Here is a 21,372-nt window from a genome sequence, read left to right on the forward strand (position 1 = left end):
ATACCTATTTACACTATGTTAAAATAGCAGGATTTCTACTATCAAGTATACTACTTGTTGCAAATAGTGGCAATTATCTGCACTTCAGTATTGTAGTACATTATAAAAAACCAGAACGTTATGCAATAATAACGTTCTGGTTTATTCCAGAGTAAGGGCAATTCATACAATACATTTAAACTGAGCTACTTTAATACCATCTCCGAACTTTCTACCACGACTCTGCTGTTCTTCGGCTGGTTCGTCCTGTATACGTTGATTGACAGATGTCTCGTCCAGTCAGCGGTGAGTAATCCCAAACCAATTGCGCTATCTCAAACTATACCTACCTTTTGCGGTTTGTCTGATTTGTCGTTGTGTTTTCTGACTTGTTATTTTGTTTTCGAATTTGTCATTGTGTTTTCTGACTTGTTATAATGTTTTCTGAATTGTTGTGCTTTCTGAATTGTTATTTTGTTTTTTTAGACCTGCATTTGCGTTTGTAATTTGTTATTTTGTTTTCAGAATTGTGATTTGCTTTGCACTTCTCTGCCACCGTATATATAGATCATGTGAACCTAAACTAAAAATCTAAAACTAAAAATTTCTTATGAATTGAACTAATGTCAGATCGTTATGCCAATAAGGAAATTTATAATTAAATAAGCTATATTAAATCTAAACAAAAGCACTTTTACCAGTGGTCTCAGACTTTTAGACCCCACTGTACATGTAAAAGTTGTTTTACTGATTAAAGCAAAAGAAAAATAGCTGTCTTTTAGTTTGATATTGTTTCAGTAAATGATTATGTCAAATAATGTTTCAAAAGCTGTGATAGATATTTTGTTAGCCATAGAAGTGTGATTTTGGTATCTTGACAATACATGAAGCCATAAACATGAATAAAGACATTCTGGTAGATTTTTGAATATCAAAGTTATTCAAAAAAACATCAGTCATTCTCACCATCTGGCACTCACTTAAATTCCTCTTCTTCTTTCCTGACAGAGCAAAATGATACAGCAAGACTGCCAGGAGAAAGAACATAACGCTAAAAATGCAGTCGAGGAGAATGTTTATTACTACAAACACAAGCTGGAGGGCCCCTATCAGACGTTTATAAATGCTCAAGTAATGTATCTTCCGTGCAGCTTTTCCCAGATAACACAGCATTACCTGTAGAGTGACAAGTAATCTATTTAGCTCACAGGGACTGTTTTCAACATACAGTGATTTATTCATAGCGTTCGTTAATGTTTTCATGTTTCAGAAGCCTGTTCCTGATTGCTGAATCTCTGAACGCCATTTTCAGTTCATGCATAAATTAAATTAACTCTCATTCATTTAAAGGTGACATATCGTGGAAATCTGACTTTTCCAGGTTTTAAGTGCTATAATCAGGTCCCCCGGTGCATCTACCAACCAAGGAAACATGAAAAAGATTAACCCAGTAACTTTGTTTTGCTAAACCTTTTTCTGCAAGGGTCTGAAAAAACGAGCGCGTCTGATTTCGCTCCATTGGTGACATGGCAAAGGGATCTCATAATATTACGGCCCCTTAATCTGCACGTTTCCACCCATGGCACCGTCATTTTGATTTCGCAAGTGACAACGGTGTAATGTCATGGCGAAAGTTTGAGCAAAACATGCTAACTGTTCTGCCTTAGAGTCCCAGCCTCAGAGGAGACAAGAGAGCAGTGGATTTATTGATTTATTTAATGTATATTGCTGCTGCCACACAGATCTAAAATAAACATGCGATTTATTTCCCAGCTGTTTACCTTCACAGACACGTGTAAACTTGTGTGTGAATGAGAACTTAGTTTAGTACTCACATGCTGTGACAAGCGCTTTCTGTCCGTGTGCTTCGGATGTGTGCTCTCAGAAAACCGTATATCAGAAGTTTAAACTAATATGGTTTAAAACGCATGATTTCAGAGCGATAAACATGATAATCAGAACCATAACAGATGTTTTTAGCAGGTCCGAGCTGTAATGGCTCAGCTCTATTCTGGAAAAGGGGGCGGGGAGCAGCAGCTCATTTGCATTTAAAGAGACAGGCCCGAAAAACAGCGTCCATTCAAAATAGGCATTTTCAAAATGATATAATAAATGATCTGTGGAGTATTTTGAGCTGAAAATTCACAGGCACATTCTAGGGACACCAGAGACTTATATTACATATTGTAAAAAGGGGCATAATATGTCTCCTTTAAATCAGTTAGTAGTTCATATGAGCTCTGCAGCTGAATGGACCACAAATCTGAATGCAGCATAAGACAAACACTTGTTTTTACTTCTCTCCAGGACCATCAGGCATTCTCTGAGCTTTTAAATTGCACAGAGAACTGGCTGTACGAAGAGGGAGCGGACCAAGATAAGCAGACGTACATTAACAAGCTGGAAGAAATACATGTGAGTCATTTGTCCTCAGACACATTTGATCATAGGTTAGCCTTTGTGTGCCACGACAAATTGATTTTGTGTTCTCTCAGAGATAAACCGGACTCAGCGATAGGTTTAACATTACGCTCTGTTTGATGTGCGGCCGCAGTTTTGTGTTTTAATTGACTTGCGCTGTCTTGACAGCTTGCGGCATTTGGGATGGCACGTGCTTCCCTTAAAGGCTAAGAGAGTCGTTTGTGTAGCTTTCAAAAGCCCTCTGTTGCACTTTAGGAAGAGCACTAATTGGTTGCTGTGTACTGCACGAATGCATTCATGCTGACAAACAGTGATATATTAAAGCCTTTTGTTTTATTCAACAGAAATTGGGTAAGCCTGTGCAAAACAGATACCAGGAGTCCATATGGAGACCTAAAATGTTTGAGGAGCTGTCAGCCAAAATACAAAGCTACATGACTATTATGGAGGAGTATAAGAATGGAGTAAGAATAAGTTTTCTCTCTCATTATCTTTGTCATATATCACATCTTATTTGGATCAATCATGCTCTGCAAGGCACATTAGAGTGCAGGGAGTTATTTTAAATGGTTTTATACATTATAATGGATCTCATGCAGTTAGGCAGTCATATTTCAGCCACCAGTCTCTTACAACTGACTGTAAATAGTGTCTGCTTTACATGTTTTCATTTAGCAGATGTTTTTATCCAAAGCACCTTGCAAATGAGGAATGCAACAACACAGCAATTCATCCTAAGGAGACTGTAATATCAGAAGTGCTGAAATGCTTTCTTTTAAGTTCCTAAATTGACTAGAAAAGTATACAAATCAATGATTGTGTTTTATATTTAGCAGAGTAGTTTAATAATTTATTGCCAATAAAAAGTATGCAAAATATATTGGGTGATATTAGGCTTTTATCATATTTAATTATACATGCTAATTTACTGTATTTTTACATTTAGATTATTAGAATTACATATAATGCTTACCAGAGTTATTATATTTTTTTACTAAAACTAAAACATTTTAAAAACAAGTGTTACTTAAAATAAAATAAATGTTAACCCCGTAAACCTAATTTATTTTAGCCAGTTGCCAAAGCAGTTTAACTCGGGGTTATAATCATTTACTAAAACGGTTTAAAAACATTGTTCATTGAAATTTAACTGTAAAAAAGTAAGCAGAAATATTAGATAAACTTAAGTTAAACAAAAATGAGAAATGTTCCATTAGCACCTAACTGAAATAAGCTGAAGCACTAAATTGAATAACTGGAAATATACTGTATATATAAACTAAAACTGAAATAAAATTATTTCAACCTAAAACAAAATGACTAAAAACCTATTTCAAAATATTCATTACATTAATATTCAAATATACTACAATAGTATAGAAATATCACTAAAATAACACTGGTTAAACTTGATGTAATAAAATACAACAAAAAATAATATAAACTATATAGACATTTTAAAAAAAAGAATAATAAAAATGACAAAAAAAACAACAAAATTAAATTAACACGTTAACTAAAATGAAAATGGAAAATAATGCTCACTTATTCTTAATCTTAAAGATAATCATAGACAACTGTTAAATGTCATCTTAGCAAATCTCAAAAAGAATATTCATTCTTGTTGCACATTATGACGTTGTGACGCCTGCATTCACTTGCACATTTAAAACTACTGAATTTAGTTTTTAATGTTTTATTAATGCATTTAGACAAAATACAAATACAAAATTGAATTTTAATACACGTTACATTTTAAAATCAGTACATCCCAATCAAAAACCATGGTATACTTTTGTAATGCACTTACAAAAGTATACCATGTTAGACAGTTATACTAGTGTGTATATATAGTATAAATATACTGTTAGTTTTAAAACCAGTTTAAAGGGATAGTTCACCTTCAGTTGCTGGTCCACATTGACTTGCATAGTGGTTTTTTCTATACTATGGAAGTCAATGGGGACCAGCAACTGAAGGTAAACTATCCCTTTAACAATTCTTTGTATGTGTATTTTAATATATTGCAAACTTTGTCTCTCAGAGGAACAGTTACTGTCATATTAACGCCATGGACATGGACAAGGTCAGAGTGCGTGTTGAAGATACACAAGTGTGGATGACAAACATAAAGTATTCTCAGGATAAACGCACACCTGATCAGGAACCTGCCATACACAGCACTCAGATCGAGGAGAAATTACAGGTGAGGAAAGACTAAAAGCAACTAAAAAGCTTTTCACTGGGGGAGACACGTCTAAGAATAACCTTATATGTAATCAGTATTGATTTCTATGTCCGAGCAGCCACAGGGGTGTGGTGTTATCTGTCTTTCTCTGTCATCACACAACTTTAAAACACTTTTAAAAACCTGTTTTTTTTTTGTTTGTTTTTAACTGAGGCATTTCTCACTTTAGTAATACAGTTGTAAATATATTTAAGCATCTGCAAAAGTTAATTATGGATTATTTTCTGTTTAATTTGCAGATTTTCATTTGTATTTAAATGTAAATGTTTTTTATTGATTTTTTTTATTTAATATTAAATTAATCACAAAACAGAACTTTGAAAGTCAATTCAATTAGTGAGCATGTTATTAAACTCACTATTTATTTATAGCACATACTGACAGCTATATCTGTGCAGCTGTCTTTGTGAAATTTGTTAATGCAGAGAATTGATGTTTGTTCCTTTGTGTTGTGCCTGAAACTTTTGCTGCAAGTTTGAAATCACAAAATAAACACCTCTTCAACTTTCTAGTCCACGCTTTTTAAAGAGTCTCTTAAAAGGATAGTTACTCATCCTCATGTTGTTTTGGACCCCACTGATGTCCTCTGTATGGACAAAAACTGTTTTAACATTCTTCAAAATTAGAACGACAATTTTCAGGTTTGCATTGACATGAAGTAAATGGCAGAATTTTTATTTTTGGGTAAACTATTAAAAAAAATGTAACCCTTAAAATGAAAATAAACATTGAAAATGCATGTTTTTAAATCATGAGGTCATATCTAAAGAAAAAAACAACTCTTCACTCCTTTGATATCACTATTATATCATTTATGTGGCCTTGTCCTAGTGTCCTCATCTTAGTGCCCTTTATCTATTTTGAAGTGACTACTCTTCTGCATTGTTGGATATGAATGAATCGATCTTTCTCTGAGGGAGAGATCTGGTCTTTTACATGTTGCTGGGGTAACAATAAGATCCGAGTCCTTCAAAGTGTTGTAGTCCTTGAGACCCGTTCTGTTAACGTGTTTAAATATAGCATGGCGCTGTCTGCAGTCCAAAAGAATGGAGAATATCCATTTTGTTATTGCTTATTTAGAACACTTAGTTTGCATCTAGCTATCTGTTTATTCTTTTTTTGGGTTTTCATGAAATTATATACTAACCTCCTGCCAGGCTCAGACAGACACCAGGAGTCGTTTGTTCCATCTTCGATATCTTTATCATTAAGGATAGATGGAGGGTCAGTCTCATCGATGTGGGCATCCAACTGCAATTAGAGCACATTAGGACTGTTTTAGAAGCCAGATTTTCATCTCGAAAACACCACCTGAGCCATTAGTGGGGAAAACGGAGCTTTATAAAACAACCACACAAGGCTTCATCCAAATTTACCTCACTGTTTACATTTTCAGTTTTCTCAGAGTTCAACACATCTGACAGACTGATCTCGTTATCCAGTAGGCCTATGTGATGTGAAGGCATACTTAAAGGGTTAGTTCACCCAAAAATGAAAATTAGGCTGTGTTTTACTCACCCCAGAGGCATCCTAGCAGTGGCGAGCGGTGACTTTTTTAACCGGGTATGCTGAGTGATAAATCTGCATCTGCTAAATGATTTTTTTTTTATTCCCAGTGAATAGGAGTTCAAATTCCCACCTGGTTGACACTAATAACAGACCATGCAAAATACCAAAAGATATTTAAAATATTGCAAAGTAACGTTGCAACCTTGCAAACAATAATAAAATCAGAGAAGGACTTTAACTGTAAGCGACACGAGCACACGCAAAAACAAAGGGAACAATATGATGTTTGTTATTATTAAAATTTTATATAGCCCAAGTTTTTATAAACATTTTTTTTTTTTACCGCTTAGGCAATAACGTTGACAATAACGTATATCTTCAAAAAGTGGACTTTTAAAATTTGCTTTGCTTGAGAAAACAAAAATATACAGTTACAGTGTTTTTTTTTTTCTTTTGATTTAGTCGAGTTGGTTTTGCATCAAACACAATGTGATTTTCGGCAATCGAGATCAGACAGCGACAGCACATTTTTCTGCTTGGGCGAGCACTTCGCGGACAGCTTACCTCGCGCATTAAATCTGCCGCAGACCAGCAAATCACAGAGAAAGCTGCAGAGAATCCGCTCGGCCGGAAAGTAACCGCAACTGAAGCAGAGTTAAAGAAAATTCATTTGGCAAATAAATTATTGTACGTTCTTATTCCTAACTCTTTAATCTTTAAGTTACATTTCAAATGACAAGGGATCAACTTATAATCATGTTTATATGAATTATCCCGTGAACTTATTCTCTCAAATGGCCTGGGTATGCGGAGCATTCTCAGCTTATATGGACGGAACGCCATTGCATCCTAGGTGTATATGACTTTCTTCTTTCAGACGAATCGAGTCGGAGTTATATAAAAAATTGTCCTGGCTATTCCAAGCTCTATCATTGCCCGGATGACGTATGGGATCTATGAGAATCTCATAGGGAACAGCAGGCTGCTTCCAGGAAGATGGTGTGTTGATGCTCCAACTTTCTTCTTGTCCAAATGTACCTGTAGTTTAATTTAGTTTAGTTTAGACTGTCATTCATTTGATTCTCAAACTAATCACTCTGATGAATTGGTTCTTTCTTTTTTTTTGTGAATCAACACATACAACACATATGTCCTATGAAGCTACAAGATAAAAATGTAGATATTATCGTTTCAAGCAGTGTTCGGTAGGACTACTAAAGGTGCGGTCACATTAGCGAACTTTCACGGGTGAAGAATGTCCATTGTCTATTGTCGACAGTGTAACCATGGTCCAACTTAAACTGGTTGCAAAATCTGTGAGGGAAAATCTTTCGCACTATTATTCAAATGACTGGATTTCGCCATCAAAAAGTGGTAAATGTGGCTGTGCATGTCAAATTATTCAATTATTGTTCAGCATTAGCAGTCCCACAGAACAATACTTGAAATAGAACCAATTCATTAGCATTATTCGTTCAAGAGTCGACCCAGATAGCACACGCACGTCTGCAAGATGTCTGTTAAAGATCGCTTCATCTGGAAAGCATCTAGTGTGTACAAACATCTGATAGACATCTTTAAGATGTCCGTTTTACATACATTCTAAATCATAAACGACATTTTCTAAATGTCTATTTGACATCTAATAGGAAACATTCCTTTAGACGTTTTGCAGATGAGCAAACACTCTAAAAAATACGTCTTGCAGATGTAAATGCAGACGTTTCTGTGTGCTATTAGGGGAAATACGCTACTTTTTTGGTTCTGGTTCTTTTTATCCTATTCTAGACTTTTATCAGATGTACCTATAAATTCCCCATGGATACTCCACAACCGTACTGAGCAGTCCATTGGGGAGGTAAGCAGAAAATGCCAATTATCTTCAAGCTTGAGGTGAAGAAATTATGTAAATTATATTAAGGAGATACCTTTTGTTAAAAAAAACAAATATTAAACAAAAAAACTGAAAAAAGCAATAGTAAATAATAAGAAAATTGTATAAATGTTATGTTCTTATGGTGTTTTTGTTTTTTCACTTATTGAACCAACCTAGTGATGCTGCTGATATGCCCACGCCAGAAGTTCACCTCTAGAAATGAATAATATTCATTGTATGAATAAAAGATATTCAAGGCTCAACATAAACATTAAAAAACAAAACATACTTTGAGTCACGTAAATGAAATGAAGACTGGCCTTACTTTCAGGAGGGTTTTGCTCAGGTATCAGGGCGTATTGCTTGACATTGTAAACATAGATGAAGCTGTAAAAAGCATGCTGTCATCCTGCGTTAAGTTTCATAATCTGCTGCTGAAGAGGAGACTTAAAAAGAAGACAGCTTTAATTAGAACATTTGCCTCATTCTGTTGACATTGAATTTATAATCAAACTTGAGGAAAGATAAAAATATATGATACTTGCAGCCTGAAAAGATGTGACAAACTTCCCACCATCCAGAAATGAACATAACCTTTGATAGAGAATAAATATGTTGAGTGAAATCAGAAGCTCTGCATATTATGAACTGATTTTCTTCTTTCTGTGATTTTATTCATCACAAAGACCAGTTTACCCTGAGACCCTGAGGATACAAGCCAAGCAGAAGAGGACATTTCAGGTACAAACGCCCGTGTCTTTAGGAAGATGAGGCTCAGCACACTTTTGTTTTGAACTATCATATACAGTTAAAAAACAAACAACACATTAGGTCCTCTTGCATAGTGCAACACCTCAAAACACAGTCACAAGCACAAATGAACAGAATGAAATCCTTCTCGCTCTTAAAAGGCATAATTCACCCAAAAATTAAAATTTGCATAAAATTTAAATTAAAAAAATAAAACCTCAGGCCTTCCCATATGTGGATTAGTTTGTTTCTTTATCAGAACAGATTTGGAGTAATTTAAGATTACACCACTTGCTCAACAATGGATCCTCTGCAGTGAATGGGTGCCGTCAGAATGAGAGTATCAAACAGATCAGACAGACCACTCCAGTCCATAAATGTAAATATTGTGAAGTGAACAGTTGCTTGTTTGTAAGAAAGGCATTTTAACTTTAAACCATTGTTTTTGGCTCAAATATGAGTCCATAAATCATAATAACACTTCTTCCTGTAAAAAAGTCCATCCCTTGTTGTCATCTCACATCAAAATCCACCAACATATATGTTTAGAACTGTTTTCACTTGTAAAAGGTGTTTGATCTGTGCATATTTCTCTCCTGATTCAGACAAAATGACCTTTTCACTGGAGAAAGCAATATTATGGCTAAAGGACTCATATTTTAGTTGAAATCAGTGGTTTGAAATTAAAAATATATTGATGAATTTGTTACAAACACGAAGCTTTTCACTTCACATGATGTTAACTGAAGTTGTATTGATTACTTGTAGATTATTGTGATGCTTTTATCAGCTGTTTGGACTCTAATTCTGACGGCACCCTTTCACTGCAGAAGACCCATTGTGCAAGTGATGCTCATTTTCTCCTGATCTGTTCATATGAAGAAACAAAATCATCTACATCTTGAATGGTGAGTAAATTTTCATTTTTGGGTGAAGTATTCCTTTAAATGGTTGGTTCACCTAAAAAACGTAAGGTCACATGTCCATATGACGTATGCACTATTTTCCAAGTTTTCATACAATAGATTTCACTGAGAATCAGCAAAATTCATTATTAATTGAAAATTTACAGAAATATTGGTGTACAATGAGTACTGCTGCTCTGTTGAGACTGAGGGGTCTGGAAGCGACACTGTATGCGGCCAGACACCACATTCCAAACAATGAGCTCCCCATCGTAGCTGCCAGTGGCCACGAGATGTGGTGTGCAGTGCGCAATGCACAGGATATCTTCTTTGTGCCCATTCCTCTGTGTGTCAAACATTCCACACATTACCCAATGTCCACCTGCATATTTGTAGAGGAATCAAACTACATGCGTGCTGTATGTTCTGGAAGATGCTAATACCACATCGTCCAGCCAGGAAGGATTTGGTCTCTGATTGAACTGAGTTTCCTCTTTGGAGTCCTGTCAAAAGCACCAAAAAATAAACATAATGTGCGTTAGTTTTAAAAGTAATCCATTGTGCACTATTCTGTTCACGGCCTCTTGAATTCAATTAAACAACTGGCATTAAATTTGGTGCATACTGTAGCTTAATCTGGCCAAGAATGGTCATTTCAGATATGTAGGGGCCATCTAACCAACATGCTAAAGAACCAATCACACATTGCTTGACTTTATTGAACTCATTTTTTATTTTCAGAAGTTTGCATTTACATAAATATATACAAACACTGCCTGGTACCCATCTGAAGGTTGTAAACAAACGTTTGCCCTTTTACTAGTAGAATAAGTCTTAAATGTAACATTTTATATAGCTACATTGAAGAGAGTGAGATCTGTTTTATATTTTATATTAAATGTTCCTCTACCACTGAAAAAATTAATAAATCAAGGTACACTTTATACAGAATTGACAAGAGATGAGAGGGGAAATTCTGAATAAAAATGAGATATGTATTCTCCAGTGGTGTCATAATTTTAGGGTATCTTTTTCCACAAAGCTCAGATTCTCTTTTCTAAAGTGAACAAAAGCTCTTGTAAAAAATGGAATAATGGACTGTCAGAAGGGAATGGAGGAATAAACCACACCAAACAGCACTTTTGAGGAGGGAGGAAAACTGAAGTAAATGAAATATGGAAATGGAGTGAACAGCAATAAAGGCGAGAGTACCAGGGGGAAGAAACAGGTCATGGCAGTCAACCATTTTATTAGAGCCATCTGGGGAATTACGCTGATATAAAATAAGGTCGTGAGAGAAGCAGGCTGGTCACTTTATACTCTCCAAGTAAATGTCAATCTTGCGGCCCCAACCGACAGAAATCACAAGTCTGCCAAAACAAATAAAAGAGGGAATCAGACAAAAAATAAGGGGGGGATAATATCCATTAAGAGTATGGCGCTCACAGCCAGCAGAGACTCACACATTCCTGTGCAGTGTCAGATAGGCGCAGCCACAAATCTCAGCACATCTGGGGAAAATGCAGCTTTGCTTCACAACTGCTTTATAGGGAATGTGAGATAATATCTTCAGTACTCTGAATAATCAGTCATACTCAAGTGCAAAGAAAATCAATCAAATGCACATTAAGAACTATGAGGCATTATTGACCTCTGCTGAGGATCTTCACACACTGGCCATTGTTGAAGTTTCACATCTTAAGCCATGTCTCTTCCTCCAGTCACTAGCCTGCATGGTGAAAATTAAAATGGAATGTAAAATAATACAGCAAAAATTTTAATAATTAATATTTTCCAGTGTCATATCAATTATTTCGCTCTAACAACCTCCTTCCGCTAGTGTCAAATGCCATGCAGGTAATTGCAGACTCTCCATAAGCACATCCATACTCAAACACTTGAGCTCCAGTTTCCACATCCTAGACTTTAACAACCTGAATTCAAGTAAATATGTTAAAGCACTACTTTTAGACAAGAGGGACTGTTGCTTTCCAAGTCTATGGAGGACCAAACCTGCAGAAATTAAAATAAATAAATGTAATAGTAGTAAAATAAATTAAGGAATAAATTACTTAAAACAAATACAATGCCTGTTTAATTAAATTAGTCCTAAATTAATTTTTGTATTACTTTTTTCCTTTATTAATTATTTTCTGTATTTATTTGTAACTTTTTTAAGTTTTCATTCTTTTTACATCTATCTATCTATCTATCTATCTATCTATCTATCTATCTATCTATCTATCTATCGATGTATCAGTCTGTCTGTCTGTCTATCTATCTGTACCCATACATTTTGGTTATCATATGGCTATATAAGAATAGGAATATATCCTAGAAATCATATTAAACTACTTGCATAGTTTATGTATGGTTTACGGTCAGTAAGATTTTATTAAGAAATTAAAATGTTCATTCAGCAAGGACACACCGATCAAAACTGACAGTAAAAGCTTTTACATAATTGCAAAAGATTTGTATTTCAAATAAATGCTGTTCATTTGAACTTTCTATTCATCAAAGAATACTGAAAAAAAGATGTATCACAGTTTCCACAAAAATATTAAGCAGCAACTGTTTTCAATATTGATAATAAATGTTTCTTGAGCACCAAATCAACAAATTAAAATGATTTCTGAAGGATCGCGTGACACTGAAAACTGGAGTAATGACAGCTGAAAATTCGGCTTTGCCATTGCAGAAATAAATTCCTTTTAAAATATATTCAAATTGAAAAGTTACTTTAAACGGTAATATTTCACAAATATTCTTATATTTACTGTATTTTTGATCAAATAAATGCAGCCTTTGTGGTCAGGAGAGACTTTTTTCAAAATCATTACACCCCAAACTTTTCAGCTGTAGTGTATCTTTATCAAATGTTGTCTATATCATAGCTTCATGATAAACTGTTTATAAGAAACAATGATATCTAAAGCTACTTTTTACTAATCGTTACTAATTTACTAATCACCTTGAAACAAATGAGTATGAAAGACTTTCTCAATGTGTTTCACACATATACTCCTCAAAACCATTCACCGAGCCCTCAGAGCAGCTCACCACCTGCCTAAACTCCTCACTGTATCCGCAGCACAACACTGGCTCTTTATGGGACACAATCTGACTGCCTTTAGGCTGTGGTCTACAACAGATGGAATACGGAAGGAGCAAAATGCATGACAACTGATGATGAATGACGTGATGATCATTCTAACTATACAGATAACCTAACACCTTACAGCCAAAGGATACTTAAAACAGAATTTGAAATATTCGTTAGATAGCATACTTTATCTGAAGGGATAGTAAAGCGAGGGAATCTGAGGCAATGTAAAGCCCCTTCACAGCTGAAGAGTAGAGGCACGCAGACAATTCTCCCTGGATCTGACTTGCTTTTGGATGTGCAGTAAACAGACATGTCTGATCCTTAATATGCCATATCTAAAAGAAAAATAATAATAATAATATCATCATTCAAAAATAAAATATTTTCATGACAGAAATTCTGTCATCATTTACTCACTTTCATGTTGTTCCAAGCCCGAATGACCCTCTTTCTAATGTCAAACATTAAAGGAGAATATCCTGCCCAACGTTTTCAAAATGATAAAAGTAAATAAGGACTGGGGCTGTCAAGCTGTGAAAACGATTCAAATGCATCATATTGCAAGTCTTCTGAATAGCTTTGCATCATGAAAAGACCAGATCAGTCTGATTCATGAACTAATAAACATCAGTCATAAAATAACTGTTGTTTAGTAAACTGGGTCAACTGATTCATAGAAGAAGAAAAAACCTTCATGAATATTGGCTTCTATGGTTCCATGCAGAACCATTAACATTGATTAAATCCTTTCCATTCCATGAACGTTTCTTTATAGTGGAAAAAAAATATTTTTTTATATATACTGTATATAAAATGGTTTACCAAATGGTACTTTGGAGAACCTAAAATGGTTCTTCTGTGGCATCACTGCGAAAACCCTTTGGGGCCTTTATGGTTACAGTTGCTTTCTTATGTTGAACACAAAAGAAGATATTTTGAAGATTGCTGGTAATCAAACAGTTGGTGGTTGCCATTGACTTCCATAGTAGGGAAAAAAATACTATGGAAGTCAATGGCAACCACCAACTGTTTGATTACCAGCAATCTTCAAAATATCTTCTTTTGTGTTCAATATAAGAAAGCAACTCATACAGGTTTGGAACGACATGAGGGTGAGTGAATGATGACAGACTTTTCATTTTTGGGTGAACTATCCCTTTAAGAGTGTACTTTTCTAATGAAGGAATGACTTTAAAGACTTTTTACAGTGCATATGTACTTGACTCATATGGGTCATTTTTGTAGTGTTTTTGTGATTTTGGAGCTTGACAGCCCCCGTCCTTATTCACCTTCATTATACTGACAAGAGGGATAAGGATATGCTTTAAAATTCCCCTTTTGTGTTCAGGATATAGATAAAAGAAAGTCATACGGGTTTAGAACAACATTAATAGACAAGTGGTGCAATGTTGCATTTGGTTTTTCTGATTATGAAAATCCAGGAAAGCACTGTAGCTCAGTTTAATGCCTGGTTTTTGTTTTGTTTTTTCAGATAAAGAACTTTTCAAACATTCAGATTTGACGTTTGAGTAATGAATTAATTTCTCACCTTAGCGGTGTTGTCTGTGGAGACTGAGAAAATGTGCCCATCTTCTGAGGCAATACAGAGGTAGGAAACAGGGGCAGTATGACCTTTCAAAATCCCTGTTGGTTTTCTGCCATTTCAAAATGTAAAATAACTAGCCTGCCACCGAACATCAGTATTTGAACACAATATCATCAGTGTGTATTTCATATTCTCTTAAATAACAGAAAAGCAGTTGTCCAGAAGAATAAAAACTAAGATCCAAGATTTAACCCTTGTGCTGTGTAATTTGGTGTACCCAGTCAAAAATGACCGGCCTTTTAAAAATCGCTTGTAAATCTCTCATTATGCTATATTATCACCAAATCTTGGATTCTTGGATCTGAGGTGCATAACAGTGTTGCCAAATCCAAGTTTATTCTGCAGAATTGGGCTAATTTTATACTGTTGCCACGGGTTGTTTTTAGTCTATGGGTTGAAGCGAATCACCCCGACCCCCAGAACGTGATTTTGACTAAGGAGGACCCCTGTGGAATTTCCTCCAGAACATGACTGGGCTAGTTTTGGCTGTGATTGGGCTAGTTTTGAGTACAAAACCTGTGCTAATTAAAAGAAAACAAGTTGACAAAAAGAATGATTCCAAGATTTGGTGATTAAAGAGCATAATGAGAGATTTACAAGCAATTTTTTGTGGCCGGTCATTTTTGACTGCGAACACCACGAGTGTAACAAGCTAGGGGGGAGGGAATTATTACATTTTTGGTGGGAAGTTTTTATTCATTACCAGACAAAAATCCTCTCCGGGTCAAAATAACTGGAACACAACATGAGGGTTAAAAGAACTGGAAACATAAGAGATGCCAGTTTATGAAGACGATATCATCAGGCTATAAGGCACACCTAGGGACATATGGCATCCACATGCGCAACAGCTTGTCCATCCCACCGGTGACCAAAAGATTTTGATTCGTACAGAAGTCAAAGGTCGCGACTCCTTTAGGAACAGTGAAGACTGTTTGATTGCTTGTTGCCCTCTGTGCAACTTTCGTAGATTTTCTCTCTCCACACACTTCTGTCTTCTCTCTCATCTGCTCTTGCATGTAGGTTGATGGATGAATGCTTCCTAATTAAAAGCAGATTGTCAAACATGCATACATCCATACACCCATATCTACTCAAACAGATCCCAGCTGACAGATTCCGAACCCTTTTCCCCTCTTTCTGAGTCACGGCGTGTTATTCAAATGAGTTTAACCAGAGCTTCATTACACGGAGAGCTTTGACAGATCTCTCTTCTGGCATTAAACATGCAAGACGCCAGAGTTGCTATTTTCTTCCTTCTGCAATGTTAAACAGACTTCACTCAGAAAGAAGGGAGAACGCAAGGCACACTATTTTCTATACACTTTTGGGTGAATCTGAATGTCTAGGTCATATTTCATCCTAAAATCAACAGTAAAAAATGTTAATTAAAATCTTGCATAAATAAAATGAACCCTATTTTTAAGATCATTAAGATTTTTTGCTGTGACGTTATTTTCGTTCAACTAATTACATTTGACCCCTATTCTCGTTATCATAGTGTGCCTATATGTTTTTCTTTTGCTTGTATTTCTCATTATTTTTTTAAATTATGATTCTCATTATTGTAATACAATAATGAAGAAAAGAATGTGCTTAACTGTCATAAAATAATGTCACAGTGTAAAAAACAATAGTAATTAAAAAGACTTAATTTTATTAATGAAAAATATTTCTCATCTTTTGTTTTGATTTTGGGGTGACATTCAACCCTGCTAATTGAGAGCAAAGAAAATAATCACATTATCCCACTGTACTGCAAAAAGAAAAACAACAGAAGTAACTTTTAAATGTTACCTATAACAAGGGCAAAGTCTTCATGCATTGATGAGGATACAATGGCAGGTATGCTTTGAAAATATTTCACCTGAAATGATAATAAAATATACTGTAACATTTAGACCATTATTTTTCTTTTGCAGAAAAGAGATCATTATAAATTATTTATTTAAAAAAATTATTCTCTGTCAGTATTATCCTTGGATCATCTCTCAATGCACTTTGAGTGGAATATTTACAGTGGATTTCAATGTATATTTTTGTGAATTATGAATTGAACAATACTCAAGAGAAGAAGACATTGAAATACTACTACTACTACTACTACTAAGAAACATTTAACCTTTGACACCCAGTCTTGGTGGAATTTCCATCTGATAAATGTCATTTCTGGAGATTGAACTGCATGGTCAATGCTTATGTTTGGCATGTTGTCAACCTGCGGCAATCTTTTCCATAATCTAGGGCATAGATGCATAAAAAAAAGCTTACATGACTAACAAATACTACACAAAGGACTGTCCAGGCCATTTCTAGGCCTGTTTGGTTTTTGCTTATGTTGTAATTAGAATAAACATGTCATTTATGGCCTGGACTGTAAATAAGGTTAAAATCATAAACAGTAATCAAGGTCATAAAATATTCTTAACATGTCAGTTATCATTCACATATCTGTGCACGGCTCTCCAGAGAACAGTATCAGTTTACTAATTCATTTATTCATTAAATTATGAAAACCGGGACATGTTTGTATGATTTGCTCCTGTAATTTTGTTTTACAAAACTGCACATTAAAAATGAGTATTATTACAAAAACCTTGTTTACCTCAGCTTCTCCCTGACCGATTTCATTAGCGGGATGTTCACACAGCCCTAGAGTGCCAAAAGCTTTGTGATTAAACAAATACATTGTATTATATGAAATTCACGTGTTGGATTGCCTACGTTTACTTACTTGAGTATCACCATATACAATGATACATTCATCTGGGCCAGTAGAGCTGACAAAACAGGACTATATTTTTTATTTACAAGAAAAGCAAACATGGAAATAGCATCAAAGAACATACTGTGCTCTTGTTCTTAAATATTTAATTACAAAAAATAAAAAATGCATGAGCCAACATAATGTACCCTTGTTATTTCAAACCTTGTTTCTTATGTAATGTTATATAATATTGTTAACTTGCAAATGCAAAGCTAATAATGTGTTTTTGTTTATTAAAAAAATATCTGAATACATTGTAATCAAGTAATCTAGGTTTAAAGGCACAGTTTCTAGTACACTCAACTGACAGCAAGGCTCTAAACTGGAAAGCTCATAAAACTGAATCTCTCTGGATCTGTAAAGTGGGAAAAGAGATGCTGTTTAGACTGGCTGAGGCTGAGATCAGAAAGATTTTCTTAAGATCACTATAAAGTTGCATAGTTGTACTTGTGTAGCAGAGCAGTCCCTAGGCTGCTCCAAAGGGAATTGTCCCTGTAACAACTGTAGGTTGCTTTGCATAAAAGAGTCTGCAAATTTACTGCTTAGTGTTCATTTAAACTAGCATGCCATGAGCAAAAATCTTCCTTAGAATGTTATGTATACTACAGTGCATAATAAAGACTGTTATGTACAAGTAAATGTATTTTAAGAGCAGTTTACCCTGTTCCAATAATCAGCTTGTTATAGTCAGGCATTGGCACAAAATCAGGAGCCCATTTTGGTTTTCAACCAATGGATCTCTCAGGCTGCATATAGAAACAGAAAAAGGATTCAAATAAAATAGTGGGTCCATAAAATAAAAAAAATGCAGAATCTCATTACATGTTATATAAAAATAATAAGAATCCAGAATGTAAAAGTAACCTACAAACACGTTCTTCAAATAAAGTTTGGGGGTCCAGAAGCTAACAACCCCATCTTCTCTAAGAGTGACAACGGTGCCATTAGGAGGGAAGTGGATTCTCAGAGCGGGCTCCCCGCGGTTTAGAGACTTGACGATAGCTGGTAATACGAAGGCTGTCATCTTACTGCGACGCACAGTCTCTTCCTTCTCTTTGTTTTCCAGGTATACGTATGTGCAGAACTCATGCTAAAAGAAAAGGAGGAACACTTAAATAGACTTTAATAAAATATGGTGTGGAAGTGTGTTCAGTATTTTATGGTAAATGTTATGAGTCTCATTCACTAAGCATGCAACCGCTCATATTACTGTGACTAAATCCTAAGCGAGAATGCTTTAATTTCTAATAATAACTGTAGGATAATGCAACATTTGAATATTAATATTATAATACTATAAAAAAAAATTAAATAGTGGTATGTATTCATTACATGTTACATGTTTGGAAATTTGAAATAAACTGAAGTGTGAACTTAACTTCAGTCATGATTACTATTTGACAACGTTGGTTAGCAGTTTTTATGCACAAATATGTCTGTATTTAAGGTTAGTGAATGAGACTCATTTCAACAGCTTGCTCAAAGTTTTTTCAAGTGCAAAAACTCAGCTCAAAAAATGCATTTAACAAATGGTCTCTTCATCTATTAAACAAGAGCAAGTTTGAGATTTCAAGGGGAAACAGTGAATTATTCAATACCCACTCGATTTTCCCATGGCCAGTGTAATCGATCTTCATGAAAAGCTGCTGAATTTGAGAATGAAATGGGTGGAAAGACAGTGAGAGAGAGAAAAGATGTACAATCACATGATAAAGATTTTAGGCCTTGGGCCTCCATTAATCCATTTACGCAAGCCAGAGGATATTACTGAATAGCTAAAACTCTCAGTACAGTATTTTTACAGACAGATTAAATCATCATATCTCCTTTGTAAGGCAATGGTTGCAATCACACTTACAATTGATTTCAAACCTGGGCATTTTTTCACAACAGACTGGAATTCTGCATAATCCAGCATATAGATGCCAGCCTTTGCAAACTCCTGCACAAGACAACATAATTAGGAAAATCCCTTTTTGTAAAGTTATTTATTTTAAGATTTCCAAATAATCCAAATATTTTGAATACTTACATCATAGGCCAGCTTAATTTGCTTTAGATCATGAATGGACACCATCTGCTCAATCTATATTGGACAGTAAAAATAAATTAAACAAAAATGATTAAATCTCAATTCGTCATACAACGTGAGTTTGAAGGAGCGTGTATTAAATGTTCTCAATTTTGAGAACTACAGAGAGAATTAACAGAGATGAACATCATAGAGTTACTGAATGGTGGATGATAATTCAACATAGTATAAATCGACAAGTGTTGTTTTGACATTTGTTGAATGATCAAACAGCACCTTCCAGCATGTCAAAAAATTCGACAACGTATGCTGTTGTTACATGTTCTGCTCCTCCACCTCCTTACATTAATGAATTCACTTGAAATTGAAATGAATTTGTTGCAACATGATGCCCTTTAATTTTGTTGTGGATCAAAAGCCAATTGCTTCATCAGTCTGCTGTCTGCAGGAAATCAAGAAATTACATGCCAGTCAAACCATCCACCATGAATAAAGAAATTATATATGATGACAAAAGATATACACAAAATATATATACTGTGTGTGTGTGTGTGTGTGTAGGTTCCTTCTCCATTTTCCAATGGATTTATAGAATAAAGTTTAAAAAAAAATAATATTTAAAAGTATATTACTATTATTATATTATATTAAATTATTCTTTGGTGTGCAAGTGACATCATGCTAAATTTCTCTAAATCTGTTCTTATAAAGAAACAAACTCATCTACATCTTGGATGGCGTCATCTGAAAACAGCTGAGCTACAGTAACACTACTGAAAAAAATGTAGTTAGCAGTGTCCATTCTTGTAGTTAGTTGCTCTTCTACACTGATAAATACAGATACAAACTTTCATGCCTATTTCAGTGTGCAGTCAGTTGGCAAATTACCTACAGTACAAACAATGTTGGGCTTGACAAGGAAAAAGTAATTGATTTGCTTACTAGGGTGCAAGTTCAAGCACTCTGTTAAAATAAATGATGCATCTCTACTGTGTCATTTCATTCAATCGGTAGTCATGACAGATTACTCTGCAGTGGTTGCCCATCCAAAGGTCATCCAGCTAAAGAATTAATGGATTCTGTACTAGATTCAAAATGACATTTCAGGCAAAGGTTCATGATTTGGTTTTGGCATATTTAATGAATGTTTGATATAGGAAGAGTAATCCATTATACTCCACTGACACCTTGAGGTCAGGAGATTGAAAGGAGTCTGACTAAAATGGCAGTTGTAATATGGTTACTTCCACATCAAAACCTGGGACATAAAAAATGCTTATTGAAGATTAAATGGCTTGTCTACACAACATATGATATGGTTAAAAGCATATAAAAGATATTAAAAGATACATATACACGCTGTAACATACCTAAAGTTGATGCTCTATGGTCTGTTTACGGGTCAGATAGAACGAGTTTGAAAAATGCTGCTAACCAACAAGATTAGACTTATAGGAGGGGTGGAGTCTGTTGAGGAGGGGGCGGGGTTAAATACATATATTAAACATTATAATATCATATTAAAACATTATATTTGACTCTATAATTTCAAATGCAACATTATGGATTTGAGGAGTACCTCAGTACAGCTGCCCAACCCCCTCATATATTGCTATAACATTTCATTTGCATACCTTGGCTGGTGAAAGATGATGCTGGGGCAAGTTGCCGTTCAATCTAGGTGGAATATAATTGTTGGGAAATGCAGCCAAGCAGCAGATGCTGCACAAGCGTGACCCTTTGACTTTTACCTTGAGCTCATAGAGGGTGCCGGCAGGATCTGCTCTGTAGCGTTGTCGCACGTTGAGTTTAACAATATCTCTCAGGGCAAGAGTGTCGTCTGGGTTCTTGCCTCAAAAGATCCCTCTCCAGCCAATCGGGAAGCTGTTGGCTCCTCTCTGTAGTGTCTAAATAACTGAAGACAGACCCACTAGAATGAAGCACCGTCAGTCTGCTGTCTGTACCCCACACCCTGCTTCTGGCTCAGTCTAGCAGCTCCATACACTGGTCCAAACTCTGCCGAAATACTGCATAAATATGAATATACTGCTGAATATACTATTTATATATATTTTTTTTTTATTATGTTTTTCGGATCAGTTTTGTATTAATTTCCATATATATATATATATATATATATATATATATATATATATATATATATATATAT

General features: G+C 35.0%; 1 protein-coding gene and 1 pseudogene across 1 annotated transcript; one reads left to right on the forward strand and one right to left on the reverse strand.

Moving 5' to 3' along the window:
• Window positions 1-255: 255 nt before the first annotated feature.
• LOC107558999 (heat shock protein 105 kDa-like) lies at window positions 256-4,752 on the forward strand. Its single transcript, XM_016242706.1, has 5 exons — window positions 256-285; window positions 988-1,110; window positions 2,287-2,394; window positions 2,745-2,864; window positions 4,445-4,752. The coding sequence occupies exons 2-5, from the start codon at window positions 994-996 to the stop codon at window positions 4,619-4,621; spliced, it is 522 nt and encodes a 173-aa protein (XP_016098192.1). The 5' UTR covers window positions 256-285; window positions 988-993; the 3' UTR covers window positions 4,622-4,752.
• A 721-nt stretch (window positions 4,753-5,473) lies between these two features.
• The window catches only part of LOC107558990 (WD repeat-containing protein on Y chromosome-like), a 16,963-nt pseudogene continuing 1,064 nt past the window's right edge, over window positions 5,474-21,372 (reverse strand).

The sequence above is a fragment of the Sinocyclocheilus grahami genome, unplaced genomic scaffold (assembly GCF_001515645.1).
Source record: "Sinocyclocheilus grahami isolate Dianchi unplaced genomic scaffold, SAMN03320097.WGS_v1.1 scaffold671.1, whole genome shotgun sequence".
NCBI lineage: Eukaryota > Metazoa > Chordata > Actinopteri > Cypriniformes > Cyprinidae > Sinocyclocheilus > Sinocyclocheilus grahami.

What these genes read in the sequence shown, in the direction of transcription:
- LOC107558999 (XM_016242706.1), top strand. Translation starts at nt 994, where the DNA reads ATGATACAGCAAGACTGCCAGGAGAAAGAACATAACGCTAAAAATGCA. An exon ending in ACAAGCTGGAAGAAATACAT is followed by an intron (nt 2,395 to 2,744) that starts GTGAGTCATTTG and finishes TTTATTCAACAG; the next exon opens with AAATTGGGTAAGCCTGTGCA. An exon ending in TGGAGGAGTATAAGAATGGA is followed by an intron (nt 2,865 to 4,444) that starts GTAAGAATAAGT and finishes TTTGTCTCTCAG; the next exon opens with AGGAACAGTTACTGTCATAT.